Consider the following 16916-nt stretch of genomic DNA (forward strand, 5'->3'; position numbering starts at 1 on the left):
ATTAATAATAGTAATAATAATAATAACTATAATAATTATAATAATAATAATAACAATAATAATAATGATTACAATAATTATAATAATAATAATATTAATAATAATAATAAAAATAATCTTAATAAAAATAATAATAATAATGATAATAATATTAATAATAAAAAAAATTATAATAATAATAATAATAATAATAATGATAATAATAATAATAATAATAATAATTATAATAATAATAATTATAATAATAATATTAATAATAGTAACAATTATAACAATAATATTAATAATGGTGATAAAATAATTATTATAACATTAATAACAATAATAATAATAATAAAAATAATAACAATAATAATAATAATAATAATAATAAAAATTATAATAATCATAATAATAATAATGACTATTATTTTTATAACAATGATAAGAATAATAACAATAATAATAGTAATGAAAATCATAATAAGTAAAAACGTTTCAGTCGGTATGAACCGATTGAATTATACCCTGCACCTTTCATTGTTGTATAGCGATTACTCAAACCTGTGAAACCATTCTATAGAAACTTCACGGATATGCCTGACCTATAACTGAACACACAACTACCAAGTTTCATGAATCTAACTTCTTTATTTTTTTAAATATTTAAAGTAAGCTTTTGGACTTGTATGGGAGCTACTCGAACCTGTCAAGAAATTCCACCAAAACTTCGCTAATATATCTGATCTATAATCGGACACACAACTGCCAAGTTTCATGAATCTAACTTTATTACTTTTCCAAATATTTAAAATAAGCTTTTGGACTTGTATGGGAGCCACTCGAACCTGTCAAGCAATTCCACCAAAACTTCAGAAATATCTTTGACCTAAAATTGGACACACAACTGCCAAGTTTTATGAATCTGTCTTTATTATTTTTCCAAATATTTAAAATTAGCTTTTGGAGTTGTATGGCAGGTACCCGAACCTGCCAAGCAATTACACTAAAACTTCGCAAATATATCTGATCTATAATTGGACACACAACTGCCAAGTTTTATGAATCTGTCTTTATTATTTTTCCAAATATTTAAAATTAGCTTTTGGAGTTGTATGGCAGGTACCCGAACCTGCCAAGCAATTCCACTAAAACTTCGCTAATATATCTGATCTATAATCGGACACACAACTGCCAAGTTTCATGAATCTAACTTTATTACTTTTCCAAATATTTAAAATAAGCTTTTGGACTTGTATGGGAGCCACTCGAACCTGTCAAGCAATTCCACCAAAACTTCAGAAATATCTTTGACCTAAAATTGGACACACAACTGCCAAGTTTCATGAATCTAACTTCTTTATTTTTTCAAATATTTAAACTAAGCTTTTGGACTTGTATGGGAGCTACTCGAACCTGTCAAGCAGTTCCACCAAAACTTCACAAATATCTTTGACCTATAATTGGACACACAACTGCCAAGTTTCATGAATCTGACTTTATCATTTTTCCAAATATTTAAAATAAGCTTTTGGAGTTGTATGGCAGCCACCCGAACCGGTGCAGCTATCTCATTAAAATTTTTAGAGCATATGTAGAATATAATTAGACACATATATACAAAATTTTATATTTATACCTTTATTAGTTTTTGAAATACATAAAATAAACTCTTTGAGTTGTATGGCAACTACCCGAACCCGTTGTCAGAATTGGTCCAATAACAATAGGGTTCGTCCTTGACACAAAAGAAGCGACTTGTGAAAGTTTGGTGTCGATTGCATTATTCGTTTTTGAGTTATCGTACGATCGGACGGACGGACGGACAGACGGACGGATGGACGGACATGTCTAAATCAACGCAGAATTTTACGCTGAGCAAGAATATATATATATGTCCATACCGCAGATGACTCCTTCAAGTAGTTACAAACTCCATACCAAAGTTAATATACCCTTCACGAAGTGCAGGGTATAAAAATAACAACAATAACAATAATAACAAGTATAATTATTATTATTATGATAAAAATTATAATAATAATAAAAATAGTAGTAATAATAATAAAAATGGAATTAAAAATAGTAGTAATAATAATAATAATAATAAAAATGAAAGTAAAAATAATAATAAAAATAATAATAATTATAATAAAATTAATAATAAGAATAATAAAAGCAATAATAATAATAATAATAATAATAATAATAATAATAATAATAATAATAATAATAATAATAATAATAACAATAATAATCATAATTACAATAATCATAATAATAATAACAATAATAGTAATAATCATTATAATAATAACAATAATAATGAAAATAATAATTATAATAATAATACTAATTATAACAAAAATAACAATAACGAAAATAATAATAATATTTATAATAATAATACTAATTATAACAATATTAATAATGAAAATAATAATAATAATTAATATGAAATTAACAATAATGTTAATAATTATAATAGTAACAATAATAATAGCAATAATTATAATAATAATAATAATAATAATAATAGAAATAATAATAATCATAGTAAAAATAACAATAATAATAAAAATAATAATAATAATAACAATAATAATAATAAAAATAATTATAATAATTATAAGAATAATACTAATCATAACAACAATCATAATGAAAATAATAATAATAATTATTATAAAAATAATAATAATAATAATTATTGTTATAAAAATAATAATTATGTTAATAATAATGATAGTAACAATAATAATAATAATAATAACTTTAATAATAGTGATAATAATAATAATTATAATAATAATAAAAATAATCACAACTAAAATAACAATATAAATAATAATAGTAATAATGATAATAGTAATCACAAAAATAATAATAATAAAAATTATAATAAAAATAATAATAATTATAATAAAAGTAATAATAAAGAAAATAATTATAATAATTATTACAATAATATAATAATAATAATATTAGTAATAATAATAATAACAATAAAATTAACAACAACAACAATAATAATAATAATAATAACAATAACAATAATAATAATAATGAAAATAATAATAATATTTATAATAATAATAATTATAATAATAATATTAATAATAAAAGTATTTTTATTTAATAATAAAAAATATAGCAACAATAATAATAATAATAAGAATCATAATAATAATATTAATGAAAATAATGATATTAACAATGATAACAACAATAATGATATTTGTAGCAATCTTGATAATAATAATAATGGTAATAGTAACAATAATAATAATAATAATAATAATAATAATAATATCAATAACAATAACAATTACAAAAATGATAAAAACAATTAAAGTGACTAAAATAATAATAATAATGAAAATAATAATAATAATGATAATAATAATAATAATAATAATAATAATAATAATTGTAATAATGGTAATATTAATAATAATAGTAAAAATTGCATTAATAACAATAATAATTACTCGTATAATAAAAAAAACAATATTTGTAATACTAATAATAATAATACTAGCAACGATAATAATAATAATGGAAATAACAAAAATAATAATAATAACAATAACTATAATATAAGTTGTAGTAATAATAATAAAAATGGAATTAAAGAAAAATAATAATAACAATAATAATAATAATTATAATAATAATAATAATAATAATAATAATAATAATAATAATAATAATAATAATAATAGTAAATAATAATAATAACGATAGTAACAATAATAATAATATTAATAACAATATTAATAATAATAATAATAAATCATAATAATAAATCATAATAATAATAATAATAATAATTATAATAATAACAATAATAATAATAGTAATAATAATAATAATAATAATAATAATAATAATATTAATAATTATAATAAAAATAACAATAATAGTAATAATAATAATAATGATAATAATGATATTTATAATAATAATAATAACAATAATATTAATAATAATAGTAATTATAATAATAACAATAATATTAATAATAATAATAAACACATAATAATAATAGTGATAATAATAATAATTATTTTTATAGTAATAACTATAATAATAATAGTAATAAAAATATTAATAAATAAAATAATAACATTAATAATATTAGTAATAATATTAACTATAATAATAATTATAATAGAAAAATAGTAATAATAATGATTTTTATAATAATAACAATAATAACAATAGTAATACTAATGATAACAATCACAAAAATTATAATAATAATAATAATAATAATAAAAATAATAATAAAAGTAATAATAATATTAATAATAGTAATAATCACAAAAATTATAATAATAATAATTTTAACAATAGAAAATAATAATAATAATAATTTTTACTTTTATAATAATAACTATAATAACAATAGTAATAATAATAATATTAGTAATTGTAATAATAATAATCACAAAAATTAATATAATAATAATTATAATAGAAATTATAATAAAAATAATAATAATTATAATAAAAATAATAATAATACAAATTATAATATTTATTACTATAATATTAATAATAATAATAATAATAATAATAACGAAAATAGTAATAATAATGATTATAACAATAATATTAATAATAAAAATACTTGTAATGGCAATAATAATAAAAATCATAACAATAATAAAAGCGGAGGGACGGATGAACATGTTTAAATCAACGTAAAATTTTACGCTAAGTATGAATAATATATAATATTATATAATATATGTACATACCTCAGATGACTCCTTAAAGTAGTTACAAACTCTATACCAAAGTTAATATACTTTTCACGAAGTGCAGGTTACTTTAGTATAGCTGCAGGTTAGTTTGGTTGGAATTGGTCTAACTTTTAATTTTGACCACCCCTATTGACATTTTAACGAATTTCAATTCAAATTTCCCACAAAATGTGATAAATAAAATTGAAACTCTTAATATTTGCAATTCTAAAAAAAGAAACCTTCAATGAAGAGATGGACGAAATAGTGAGGTCGTTAATAAATTACAATTCAAATCATCTATATTTCCCGTTCGAATTTTGGAAAGTTTTCACAATCCAAACACATGTTAGAGTGTTTTTTACAATTTAATTTTTCTTCAAACTTTAAAAACTTAATGTGTATTATCAATCTTCTTATATTCTTAAGCTTTAAACTTCTTACTTTTAGGAATTAAGGAAAACACTTAGTCTTCAATTGTACCTACTGTTATGAGAAAGAAAAAACTTTTTTCTTTATTTATATAGTTATTAATTTTATTTAAGTACATATGTATGAAATAAACATGAAAACGAAGAAACCTGAAATATAAATCATTAATTGAAAATTTTAAAAAAAATTTTTAGCACTGTTTTGCTAAAACACGTGAGTAATTCAGTACTTATTTTGCACTATATATGCACTATATAAGCGAAAAAAGTTGGCATCAATTTGCACATTACATAAATATTTTTTTTCTATTTCTAACATAATATAAATATACATGATACAATTGAACACAGTACCCAAGTTCATAAATAAAAGCAACGGTAAGAAAAAGTAACAGAATTATTTCACTCAATTCTCTTCTTTAAGTGTTCATTTCATAATTTATGCAATGCACTAATTTCATTGCTGATTTAATTTAGTTTGCAGAAAATATATAACAACATTGTAACCAAAGTACATATATCTATTATTAAGTAGTTCGACTTTCCATTTACAACTTACCAATATTTGTAAAAAAAAATTCCTTTAGCTAAAAGAGTTAAGCAGTATATACCTTCTTATTTTCATTTTTATACACAAGAATTTTTGAGAAAGGGAAAAAGTATGCAATAGATGTCGACCTGTTTTTTATAATGTATTTTAAAAGCGGGGATTATTTATTTTTTCGTATATAAAGTATAGGAAAAAATTATAAGAATTTTAAAAGCGGGAGTTTTATTTCTGTAACTTATTCCAATACAAGGTGCCACAAATGGTGTATCCATATTATAAAAGCGAAAAGATTTAAAAACAAAATTTGACTACTAAAATAAAAAAAAATTATAATTTACATATTATATGTTTATAATTTGAAAAATATAAATAATATTAACATAAAACTTAAAATATGTAATTAGTAATTGTCATTACATTTATTTTAATATAAACTATGAAGTTTTTATTTTTATTTCAATTTTGTTTTAAAAATTTAAAACAAATATTTTTTATAAATATACATACATACACGCGTATCGATAATAGGTATTTTTTTTATAAATTGCTTAAATAAAACTCGAAACTCAAGCAGCGTTTTTACTATGTTAGCTTAAAAGCTCAAAAACGACGTTTAGCTATTAAATTTCAAATCGTTATTAGCATTTCAAGTCAAGTAAGCGACTTGAATGAAGCCGCCTTTTGGTCAAGTGACGTTTATATAGACAATAATAAGCTTGAAACAGCCATATAAACGGGAAACGTACATATTAATACATCATATTGTGTATCTACTTTGAATAGGTATGTACCGTACAACAAAGTATGAAATTTTAAATTTGTAGCTATGTATTACTTTCATAAATTCGAATGTTTTTACCTAACTTTTATGAAATGACAAATAAAATATGAAAAAAAAAATTTGTTATCAAAATAAAAATAACAAAATTTTTGCCTGACTTAATTTAATTTTTTTCAGTTCAATGTTTTTGATACACTCGTTTATTTACAATATTTTCTTACTTGAGAATAATAATGGAATAAAATAATATTTTATTCTTGAGAATAAAAATGGAATATTTTAAGAATTTGGAATTTAGGAAGACTTGAATTTTGTTAATATGAATCTTCTTAACACAACCCCATAGTTGAATGCCATATCGCCATATTGGCTTAATGATTTGATTATAAATTAATACCTCATTATCAGTTGCCATTTTGGACTTATGGCTTAGGAGCCAATAATTTTCTCTATATTTATTTTCTAATTCTATGTGTTTATCCTTTATATGCTCTTTCCACCTTAGCTAGACATCTAAAGTCATTCCTAGGTATTTTGCTGAGTATTTTCCGATTGGTGAAGTTTATGTGAATCAATTTTGCTTCATTCAACTTTACCTTCCAATCTCTTGTCCACTGGCTAATTTTATTAATTGCTGCCTGTACCTTTTTTGTCGAATCGTCAATATTCGCTCCTACTGCCAATATTGCAGTATCGTCAGCAAAAGTGGCTACCGTAGCATTTTCTCTCTGTGGCAAATCACTCGTGTATAGCAGGTACAACGTTGGGCCCAATATATTGCCTTGAGGCACACCTGCCCTTATTTCTCTTAGCGTGGAATATTCAGCATCTTGTTTAATTCTAAATAATCTATCAGCTAAGTAAGATTTCAAAATTTGTACAAATGACGATGTTAAGTATAAGGCCTTTTTGTCATACCTTGTCGAATGTGTGTGCTACGTCTAGAAACATAGAAGAGCACATTTCCTTATTTTCTAAGCTTTCCCTATTTTCTATTATTGGCTCCAATCTCCTTAATAACAGCTTTTCAAAAAGTTTAGACATCATTGGTAACATTGACATGGACCTGTAAGACTTTGTTTCCCTCAAGGATTTCCCTGGTTTGGGAACCATAATTACCTCCGCGACTTTCCAAGCCCAAGGAACATATCCAAAATCCATAGCTGTATTCATGATTTTCGTCAGATATTCCAGTACCTCGTCTGCTAGCTCTCTCAGCACTTCCGCAGTAATAAGATCAAAACCTGGCAATTTTTTCAACTTCAGGGATCTTATCTCTTCCGCAATTTCTAATTGAGTAAGTGGTCAATTTCTAATTGAGCTGTCTGCTTCATTTGCGATAGATTCCACCAACCATACGTCTGAGGTTATTCCGTTTGGCGTGAATATGCTTTCCAAGTGTTCAGCAAGCAATTCGGCCTTTTCTATATTGTTCCTCGCTCAACTGCCATTTGCTTTCATCAGTGGCAGAGCGTGCCTAATCGGTGTCTTTTTGCTCTTTGCCGCCTTCCATAAGGAATAATTCGTTTCCTTCGTACCTGACAAGTTTTAAAGTTTTAAAGTTGACAATATAATTTTCGTACGTTGCCGATTTAAACTCTTGGGCTTTTATTTTAAGCACCTGAGTAAGTCTGTTTAAAACAGTCTTATCATCAGGGTGACGCGCACGTTGCCATCTACGTCTGGCCCTTCTCTTTTCACCTACTAAATCAGTTATTTCTCCAGGATAGCTATTTGCTGTCGGTTTGTACTTTGACATTTTTGTATTGTTCAATGCAGCTTTTTGTATGATTTTAATAAATCCTTCTAACTCCACATCTAATTGTTCTCTTGATTGTATATTAATACTTACGTCAATATTGTTTATTATTTCGTATTTAAAGCTCGCCCAATCTGTAGTGCTATTTGTTAAACTAGGCCTAAATAATGTTTTAGTTATTTTTTCACTTAATTTTAATATGACAGCAGAGTGATCCGAATTAAAATCATAGTTATCTTCAAGGCTTAGAAAGTTTTCTGATATTTTTTTGGTTATAAAAAACTCAATAACATCAGGAATCTTGTTAGTGTCGGTAGGCCAATAAGTAGGAGTGCCAGTGGAGTGATAACAACAACCTAGGTCTTGAGTAGCTTTTCTTTGCTCTCTTCCTTTAGTTGAGGTGATTCTAGAATCCCAATCTGTATGTTTGGCATTATAGTCACCTCCTATTAGATATCTGTGTCCATGCTTGTACAGGAAATCTTTAAAAATATTTTTCTTTATGCTGCAATTTGGTAGACAGTATCCAGCACCAAATATCAAAAAATAGCAAAATCAAAATAAGCTGAATTTCAGCAGTTTCTATCTTGAATTCTTCGATATGTTCTACACTTTCTTTTATTAATATTGCACTACCTCCTCCTGGCTAATTGCTGGAATGTACCGCTTTATAGCAATCATAGCCTTTTATTTTAAGGCCTGTATAATATGTCAAATGAGCTTCCGACAGCAAACAAATATCTATATTTCTCGTTTTGAGAAAGACCTCCAATTCTTGTTTCTTATTAAGAACACCATTAGCATTCCAAGTTACTATACGTACCTCATTTACGTACATTTTTTCTTAATTTCTTTGGTGTCCCCGTATACACCTCAGTCTACGCATTTTCTGCTTTTAATAAACTATTAGAGATCTCGTCAATTCTAATCAACATACTATGCATCATTTGCATAATGTCTGCGTCATTTCTTTTAATTTGTGGGGTTTTGTCCCAGGTTCCTTCATTTTCCTGTTTTGTGGGGTTTTGCTTTAAAGCGCTTGTGAATACCATACTCCCTTTAGCACAACCTTCAGTTAAACAGTAACAGCAGTTCGCACATTTGGGCTGAAAATTATCCTTGTTGCACTCTGCTGTCATATGATTACCAGCACATTTTACACATCTAGCCTCTCTTTGGCAAAACTTTTGTGTGTGTCCAAATCTGTGGCGTGTCTTGTATTCCGGAATAGATTTGGTGCTTCTAAGAGCTTCAATTTTTACTCTCATGTGGTATAAGTATTCTATTTTATATATCTTGCTTATCTCTTCTGAAATGAAGAAGTTTTACTGAAATGTATTTTCCATTTTCTTTTTAACTTCTAATTTTATTTACAACATCTAGACATTTAAAGCCTTTGCTAATAAGCCCTTTTTTTATATCCTCTGGCTCACACGATGGATGGAGATTTCTAGCCATAACTTTAACTGGCCTCGACAGTTTATTCTCTTACGAGTGCCACTCAAGTCTGGCCTAATTTATAGCTTTTGTTAGTAATCTGTATTCATTTTCATTTTTCACATTTATTTTTAACTGGTATTTAATTATTCATCATATTGACCCTAACGTTTATTCTTTCTTCTTTTAATATCTTAACTATGTGGGAGTAGTTTTTAATATTGCTCAATATAACTGGAGGAAACTTGTGCTTTTTTCGATTTTCAGCCTTCATTTTAGGGCTGTTTTAATTATTTTTGTTACCTGTCCTCTCTGAAGTTATTTCAGGAGACATTTACATTTTTCGCTTTTTTGCATTATTCTGTTGTAGGATCCAGTCAGTTTCTCTAGCCAGTTCATCCTCGTCACCAATGGGGGTGATCGCATGACCCCCGATTTCTTTCTAGATAGATCCGTAATAACTATAATAATAATTATAAAAATAATAACCATAATGATAATAATCATAATAATAAAAAAGAATAATAATAATAATGAAAATAACCATGATAATAACAACAATAATAACGAAAATAATAACAACAATTATATAAAAATAATAATAATAAAAGCAATAATAACAATAATAATTATACTAATAGTAATGACAATAATAATCACAAAAATAAAACTAATAACAATAAAAATAATAACAATAATAAACTAATAATAATAACAAAAATAATCATAATAATAATAATAATAATAATAATAATAATGATAATAACAATAATAATAAATGTAATAATTCTAATAATAATAATAATATTAATAATAGTAATAATAATATTAATCACAAAAATAATAATAATAATAAAAATAATAACAATAATAAAAATAGTAATAATAATAATAACGATCATAATAATAATAACATTAATAATAATAACAATAATTAAAGTAATAATAATAATAATAATAATAATAATAATAATCAAAATAATAACAATATTAATAATAATAATAATAATAATAATCAAAATAATAATAATATTAAAAATAATAATAATAATAATAATAATAATAATAATAATAATAATAATAATACGATGAACTTAAATCTAAATTAAAACATTTGGATTTAAATTTTAAAACATTTGGACTTTTATACTATTTTTTAAAGCATAATTAAAAAATAGTATAAAAGTCTATGGTGTACCAAAAAATGAAAATGAAAACCTAACCTCAATTGCAACAAAATTGTTAAACAATTTAGATATTGATTGTTCAACGAATATTATAAAAGAAATATATCGCAAAAAAAATGAACGAGCAAATGACACTTTGCAATCAGCCCCAATAATTATTGAATTTATGCAAAACACTTCAAAAGTAAATTTACTTTCAAAATATAAAGAACTGGTTAAAAATAAAGCTTTCCTTCATTCTGGTAAAATATTCAATGATAATAACAAATCTCCAATATATATAAATGAATATTTATCAAATTATTATAGCTTTTTATTCAAAAAAGCAAGAGACATGAGAAAAGACAAAAAAATTGAATTCACTTAGGTTAATAAAAAATATTTATATTTAAAATGAACTATCAAAATAATCAACATAACCAATTTCTCATTAACCCAAAAAATCTATTTTATGACACACTTAATGAAATTTTGTTAAGCTTAGATTCCTTAAAAATTTTATACTTGAATGCTCGAAGTTTAAAAAATAAAATAGATGATTTTAATATATTATTGAAGTCTTTTGATTACCAAGTTGATGTTGTTTGTATCACTGAAACCTGGGTTTAACTATAATGCTGAATATTCTTGCTGGCCAGATAAGAGTGGTGGGAGTTGTGGCATTTTTATAAATAAAAACTTAAGTTACACGAAAATATATTCTTTCAGCGACAACTCTGATAGTTTCTCAAGCGTTAAAATAACTATAAACAATAGACATTTTAACATTTAATCATTAATAATCTAATATTATCAATGTTTATCGAGCACCAAACATTGTATCAAACAAATTTTCTAGATGAATTTCAAAACTGCATAGTAAATATCAATTGTAAAAATAACACTTATATCACTGGTGATTTCAAGACACCGTCAGTGATTGGCTTGAAAAATTTAATGAAAGGACATGGAATCGTACAAATTATCAAATATAAAACGCAAGCATAACCAGCACTGGATCGATAAAGAACTTATTGAGGCAGTGAAGATTAAAAATGGTTCGTTTTCAAAATGGTCACGTGATAGTTCCAATACATTCTTAGAAAATCAATATAAATATTATCGCAATAAGGTTACAAGCATGCGTAGATATAAAAAACAAAAATATTTTGAAAAAAAGTTTGCAGAACATTCTACAGATTCCTCGAAAATATGGCAATGCATAAAAAATATGTTATATAACAGAGTCAGTAATAAAAGTGGTGTTGATTTACTAAAAGGATTGTCAGAGCAGAATGCTGAAATAGAAATTAATAATTTAAATAAACATTTTGCTGGAATTGGTGAATCAATGACAAAAAATTTTGAAAGTAAAATTTTTTACCCTCAATCTTATACTGACTTGTCGTTTGAATTTGAGTTTTCTGATAAAAATGAAATAAATAAGATTATTAAACAGCTAAAAAGCTCAAAAACAACAGATTCACTTAATTTATCGAATAATCTGATTAAAATATGTAATGAGTATTTATGTGATTCAATTGCTTTGATAATTAATGAATCGCTGGCTGAGGGTGTTTTTCCTGAAGCCTTAAAACTGGGAAGAATTGTTCCAATTTTCAAATCTGGTGATAAGAGTGATTATAATAATTATAGACCAATTTGTATTGCTCCTGGCCCATCTAAAATTATAGAAAAAGTTGTATACACACAGGTTTCTCGATTTCTCGAAAATAACAAGATTCTTTCAAAAATGCAATATGGTTACAGAATCAAATCCAACACCGAAACTTCTGTAGGTGATATGATCAATCGTGTTCAATACTTTTATTATTTATGGATCTGTCAAAGGCCTTCGACACAGTTGATCATAAAATACTGCTGATGAAATTACGTAGTTATGGAATTAAAGGGTTTGCTAACAAATGGTTTTCATCTTATCTACAAAATCGGAAACAATTCACACATATTGGAGCCAATAAAAGCGAAAATCAATTGGTTACATATGGTGTACCTCAAGGCAGCATTTTGGGTCCTCTGCTGTTTATAGTCTATATGGATAGTATAAACAAAATCGGAATTGAAGCTGATATATATCTTTATGCAGATGATATTTGTTTGGTATTTCAAGCCGATAGTTACAAAGATCTACAAAATAGAATGAATCGAGAACTAGATAAGGTCATTTACCTTGAATGGATGAAAACTCAAAAATTGACAGTGAATCGAAACAAAACTAAATATTTAATTGTTGCTGCAACGGCCCCTAAACTGAATATAAAGATTGCAAATGAAAGTTTACAACAAGTTGATAATTTTAAATATCTTTATCTCACATTGACTATCTCAGTAAAAAGTTGTCTTCAGTTGCTGGAATCTTTTACAAAATAATTTCGTTTCTTCCAAATAGAATAAAAAAATCAAAGTATTACGCACTATTTCATAGTCATGTTAGTTACGGAACCAAGCTGTGGGGTACGGCACCTAAAACAACTAACGATGAGATACAAATTATTCAAAATAGAGCCATAAGAAATCTTTATAGCTTAAACTAGCGTGAAAATACTAAATATATCCATCGAAGTAATGATTTACTGTTAATTCGTGATTTAGTCAATATCAAATTAATGCTTTATATTATTAAATAAATGCTGATAATATTCACACAAGCACAATCATATCCAAAAGAAAAGATCATCATCGAGTTAATACAAGAAGTCAAAATCTATTACATTTTGATAAAAAGAATACCTGTAGATATGGGACTCATACATCATTATACCAAGCAATCAAACTATATAATAATTTAGATCATAGTTTGAAATCCATGACGAAACCAAAACTGAAGGAGGCCTTAAAAAAGATATATATAAATAAATACGCGATGCATTCAAATATAAATCTTAGTTAAATTCAAAAAGAGTTTACTGTAATTATTAATTTTAGTGTGTTTAACTTTGTTCTTTTTTTCTCTTACATTATTATCATCATTACAAAGTAACGTTAAATTTTAGTTTTATCTCATTTTTCTCTTAATTTAAATATCAAAATAACATACTGAATTTATTATTGTTTGAATTTTATTTTTCGTTTTCTCTTTTTTTTACTTTCTCTTTAAATTGCACTTGTTTTTTTTACTTTCTTTAATATTTGCTCTTGAAAAATTGTTATTGAATAATTTAGCCTTATATTGAGATTTTGTACTTCTTTAGGCATTAAGTTTGAATAAAATAAAAAAAATAATAATAATAATAATAATAATAATAATAACAATAATATTAATAATAATAATAATAATATTAATAATAATAATAATGAAAATAATAATAATAATAATTATAATAATAATATTTATAATAATTATAATTGTAATGATAATAAAAATAACAACAATTACAAAAATTATAATAACAATGAAAGTGATTAAAATAATAATAATAATGAAAATAATAATAATAGTAATAATAATAATAATAATAATAATAATAATAATAATAATAATAATAATAATAATAATAATAATAATAATAATAATAATAATAATAATTGAAATAATAATATTAAAAATAAAAATAATAACAATAAAAATTACAAAAGTGAAAATAATAATAATAATAATAATAATTATAATATTAATGATAATAATAATAATAATAATAATAACAATAATAATAATGAAAATAATAATAATAATAATAATTATAATTACCATTATTATAATTGAAATTATAATAATAATAATAATAATAATAATAATGAAAATAATAATAATAATAATTATAATAATAATAATAACAGTAATAATCATAATAACATTAATAATAATAATATTAAAAATAATAATAATAATGATAACAATAATAACAAAAACAATAATAATAATAATAATAATTATAATAATAATAACATAATAATAATAATAATTATAATAATAATAATAATAATAATAATAATAATAATAGTAATAATTTTAGTTTTTAATTTTATTTTAATTTTAATTTTAAAATATGCATAGTTCATTAGAATTGTGGTTATCTCTGAACAGTGGTTATCTCTGAATTACCTAACAAAGGACTGATTAATACAGTTGGTACTTGAACAAATGTACTGTTTGGTATATTGGTTGATAACTATGCGAAGAATATGGAAAAAAATTTAAAAACGTCCAACGAAATGAGCAATATTTACTTAACTTAATGAAAAACCAAACGGCAGTCATCGAGGCTACCAATCAGTTACTAAAAGTGATTCTGAACAATATATACTTAGCTAATTTCAGAAATATTAAGCTTGAACTAAATGACTTTATACTTAAACTTGATAAAGTATAAGATGAAGCACAAGGACAACATTTAACTCAAAAGTTGTTAATGTTTACCCAGTATTTTTCATTAACGCTCCAAGATTTTAAAGAAATGCACCCAACAATAAAAAACGTCATGATGGATACACATCACGGAAAAGCAAATTCGTTGATATTATATTCGACACAAATCATCGAGCACTTGAATCGAATCAAGGAAAATATTCCATCAGATATAAAACTCTCAATAATATCGAAATTGTACAGACTCAATGTAAAATTAATAAAAAACTAAGAACTTTCTTTTAATACCGGTTTTATCAAAAACAGATTTCGACATCTTTAAATTAATTACACTTCCTGTGAAGATTAATAACACCAAAGTGGGTGCCGAATCTAAATGGCTTCACTTACTTGATAGAGCATACTTGTATAATATTGTATGGCACGATGAGAATTATGAAGTCAAATTATTCAATAATGGAATTTTGACATTTAATGGTGATTGAACTTTGAAAGATAGCGGTTTATCAATACAAATTGGAAACAACAGAGTTTGAACTTCCTAAAACACCCATTCTGGCAACATCAAACAAATTTATTTTTACCCATACCTAAAATTGAAAATTTTATTGCATTTAAATTTATTTGATAAACCTTTTCAAACAACATATGGTGAAATTAAACAACATTTTCACAACATAAAAAATGCTGAAGACAACATGTCAACTCGTACAGACACTACTCGTACATCAAAAAATTGTACATACAGCAAAATTTTTTTAGAAAAATTGATTTTATTTTAACAAAAAAAGAATTTTTTTACTTCAATTTCAGAAAATAAATAAGAAAACTTAATAATTATTTAAAAGTAAATTTGAAAAAATTGTAACATTTTTAAATTTTTGATAAAAACATAGTCAAAAAATTGTACATACACCAAAAAATTGCACATATTATGTATGTACATTGTAAATATTATGAAAGTAAAATAAAATTAATAGTAAGGATGTAAAAATTTCCTTTACTTTTTAGCACTTTTCCAAAAAATTTTTGAAAAAAGTGCTTATTAGTTTTACTCTGTCCGTCCGCCCGTCCGTCCGTTCGTCAGTCCGTCCGTCCGTACATTCTTGAAGATAAAAAGCTGAAATTTAATACGTACATAGATCTTTACCAGAAACTTATTTCTGAAGAACAAAATTTTTAGCTATCTCCCCCTCTCCAGAAATTATACCCCTCCAAAATCCTAAAAATGGCTTTTTTTAACTATTTGTTGCAATCTAAAATAAAATTTTAACATAAAATTTTTATCTATCTCCCCGCCTCTAGAAGTTATACCCCTCCAAAACCCTAAAAATGGCCTTTTTTAACTATTTGTTGCAATGAAACAAAAATAAGCATTTTTGAAATTTTGCAAACGCAGAAAGGCAGCGGCTTACTTCCCCTAGCGCGGTATACTATAGTTAAACTTTAGATAAACAAAATGGCCGTTCAAATTTACCGTTATCTAATGTCTTTTTTTTCCAAATTTTTGATGTCGTTTTTCTTCTAGACCCCAGCCTGTAGATGCTTGAAAGAAATTTTAGGGGCTTTTAGATATTAACCAGTAATTCATTTCGTTAGAAGAACATTTTTTTCGATCTCCACCCCCTCTCAAATCAACTCTTGAAATTTGTAAAATTTGAATTTTTGACACCTTATATTTCCGAAACCGCAAGATTTTTAAAATTTCTATAAGCGCAAAAAGCTAACGGTAAAT

At 24.0% G+C, this 16916-nt stretch overlaps 1 protein-coding gene across 1 annotated transcript; it reads left to right on the top strand.

Annotated features, from left to right (window-relative positions):
• Positions 1-11821: 11821 nt before the first annotated feature.
• On the top strand, positions 11822-15666 carry LOC129614975 (uncharacterized). The gene is made up of 4 exons (XM_055529973.1): positions 11822-12653; positions 12767-13150; positions 15187-15431; positions 15526-15666. The coding sequence occupies exons 1-4, from the start codon at positions 11822-11824 to the stop codon at positions 15664-15666; spliced, it is 1602 nt and encodes a 533-aa protein (XP_055385948.1).
• Positions 15667-16916: the final 1250 nt, after the last annotated feature.

This window comes from Condylostylus longicornis, unplaced genomic scaffold, assembly GCF_029603195.1.
Source record: "Condylostylus longicornis isolate FDR11 unplaced genomic scaffold, ASM2960319v2 ptg000133l, whole genome shotgun sequence".
NCBI classification, from domain to species: Eukaryota; Metazoa; Arthropoda; class Insecta; order Diptera; family Dolichopodidae; genus Condylostylus; species Condylostylus longicornis.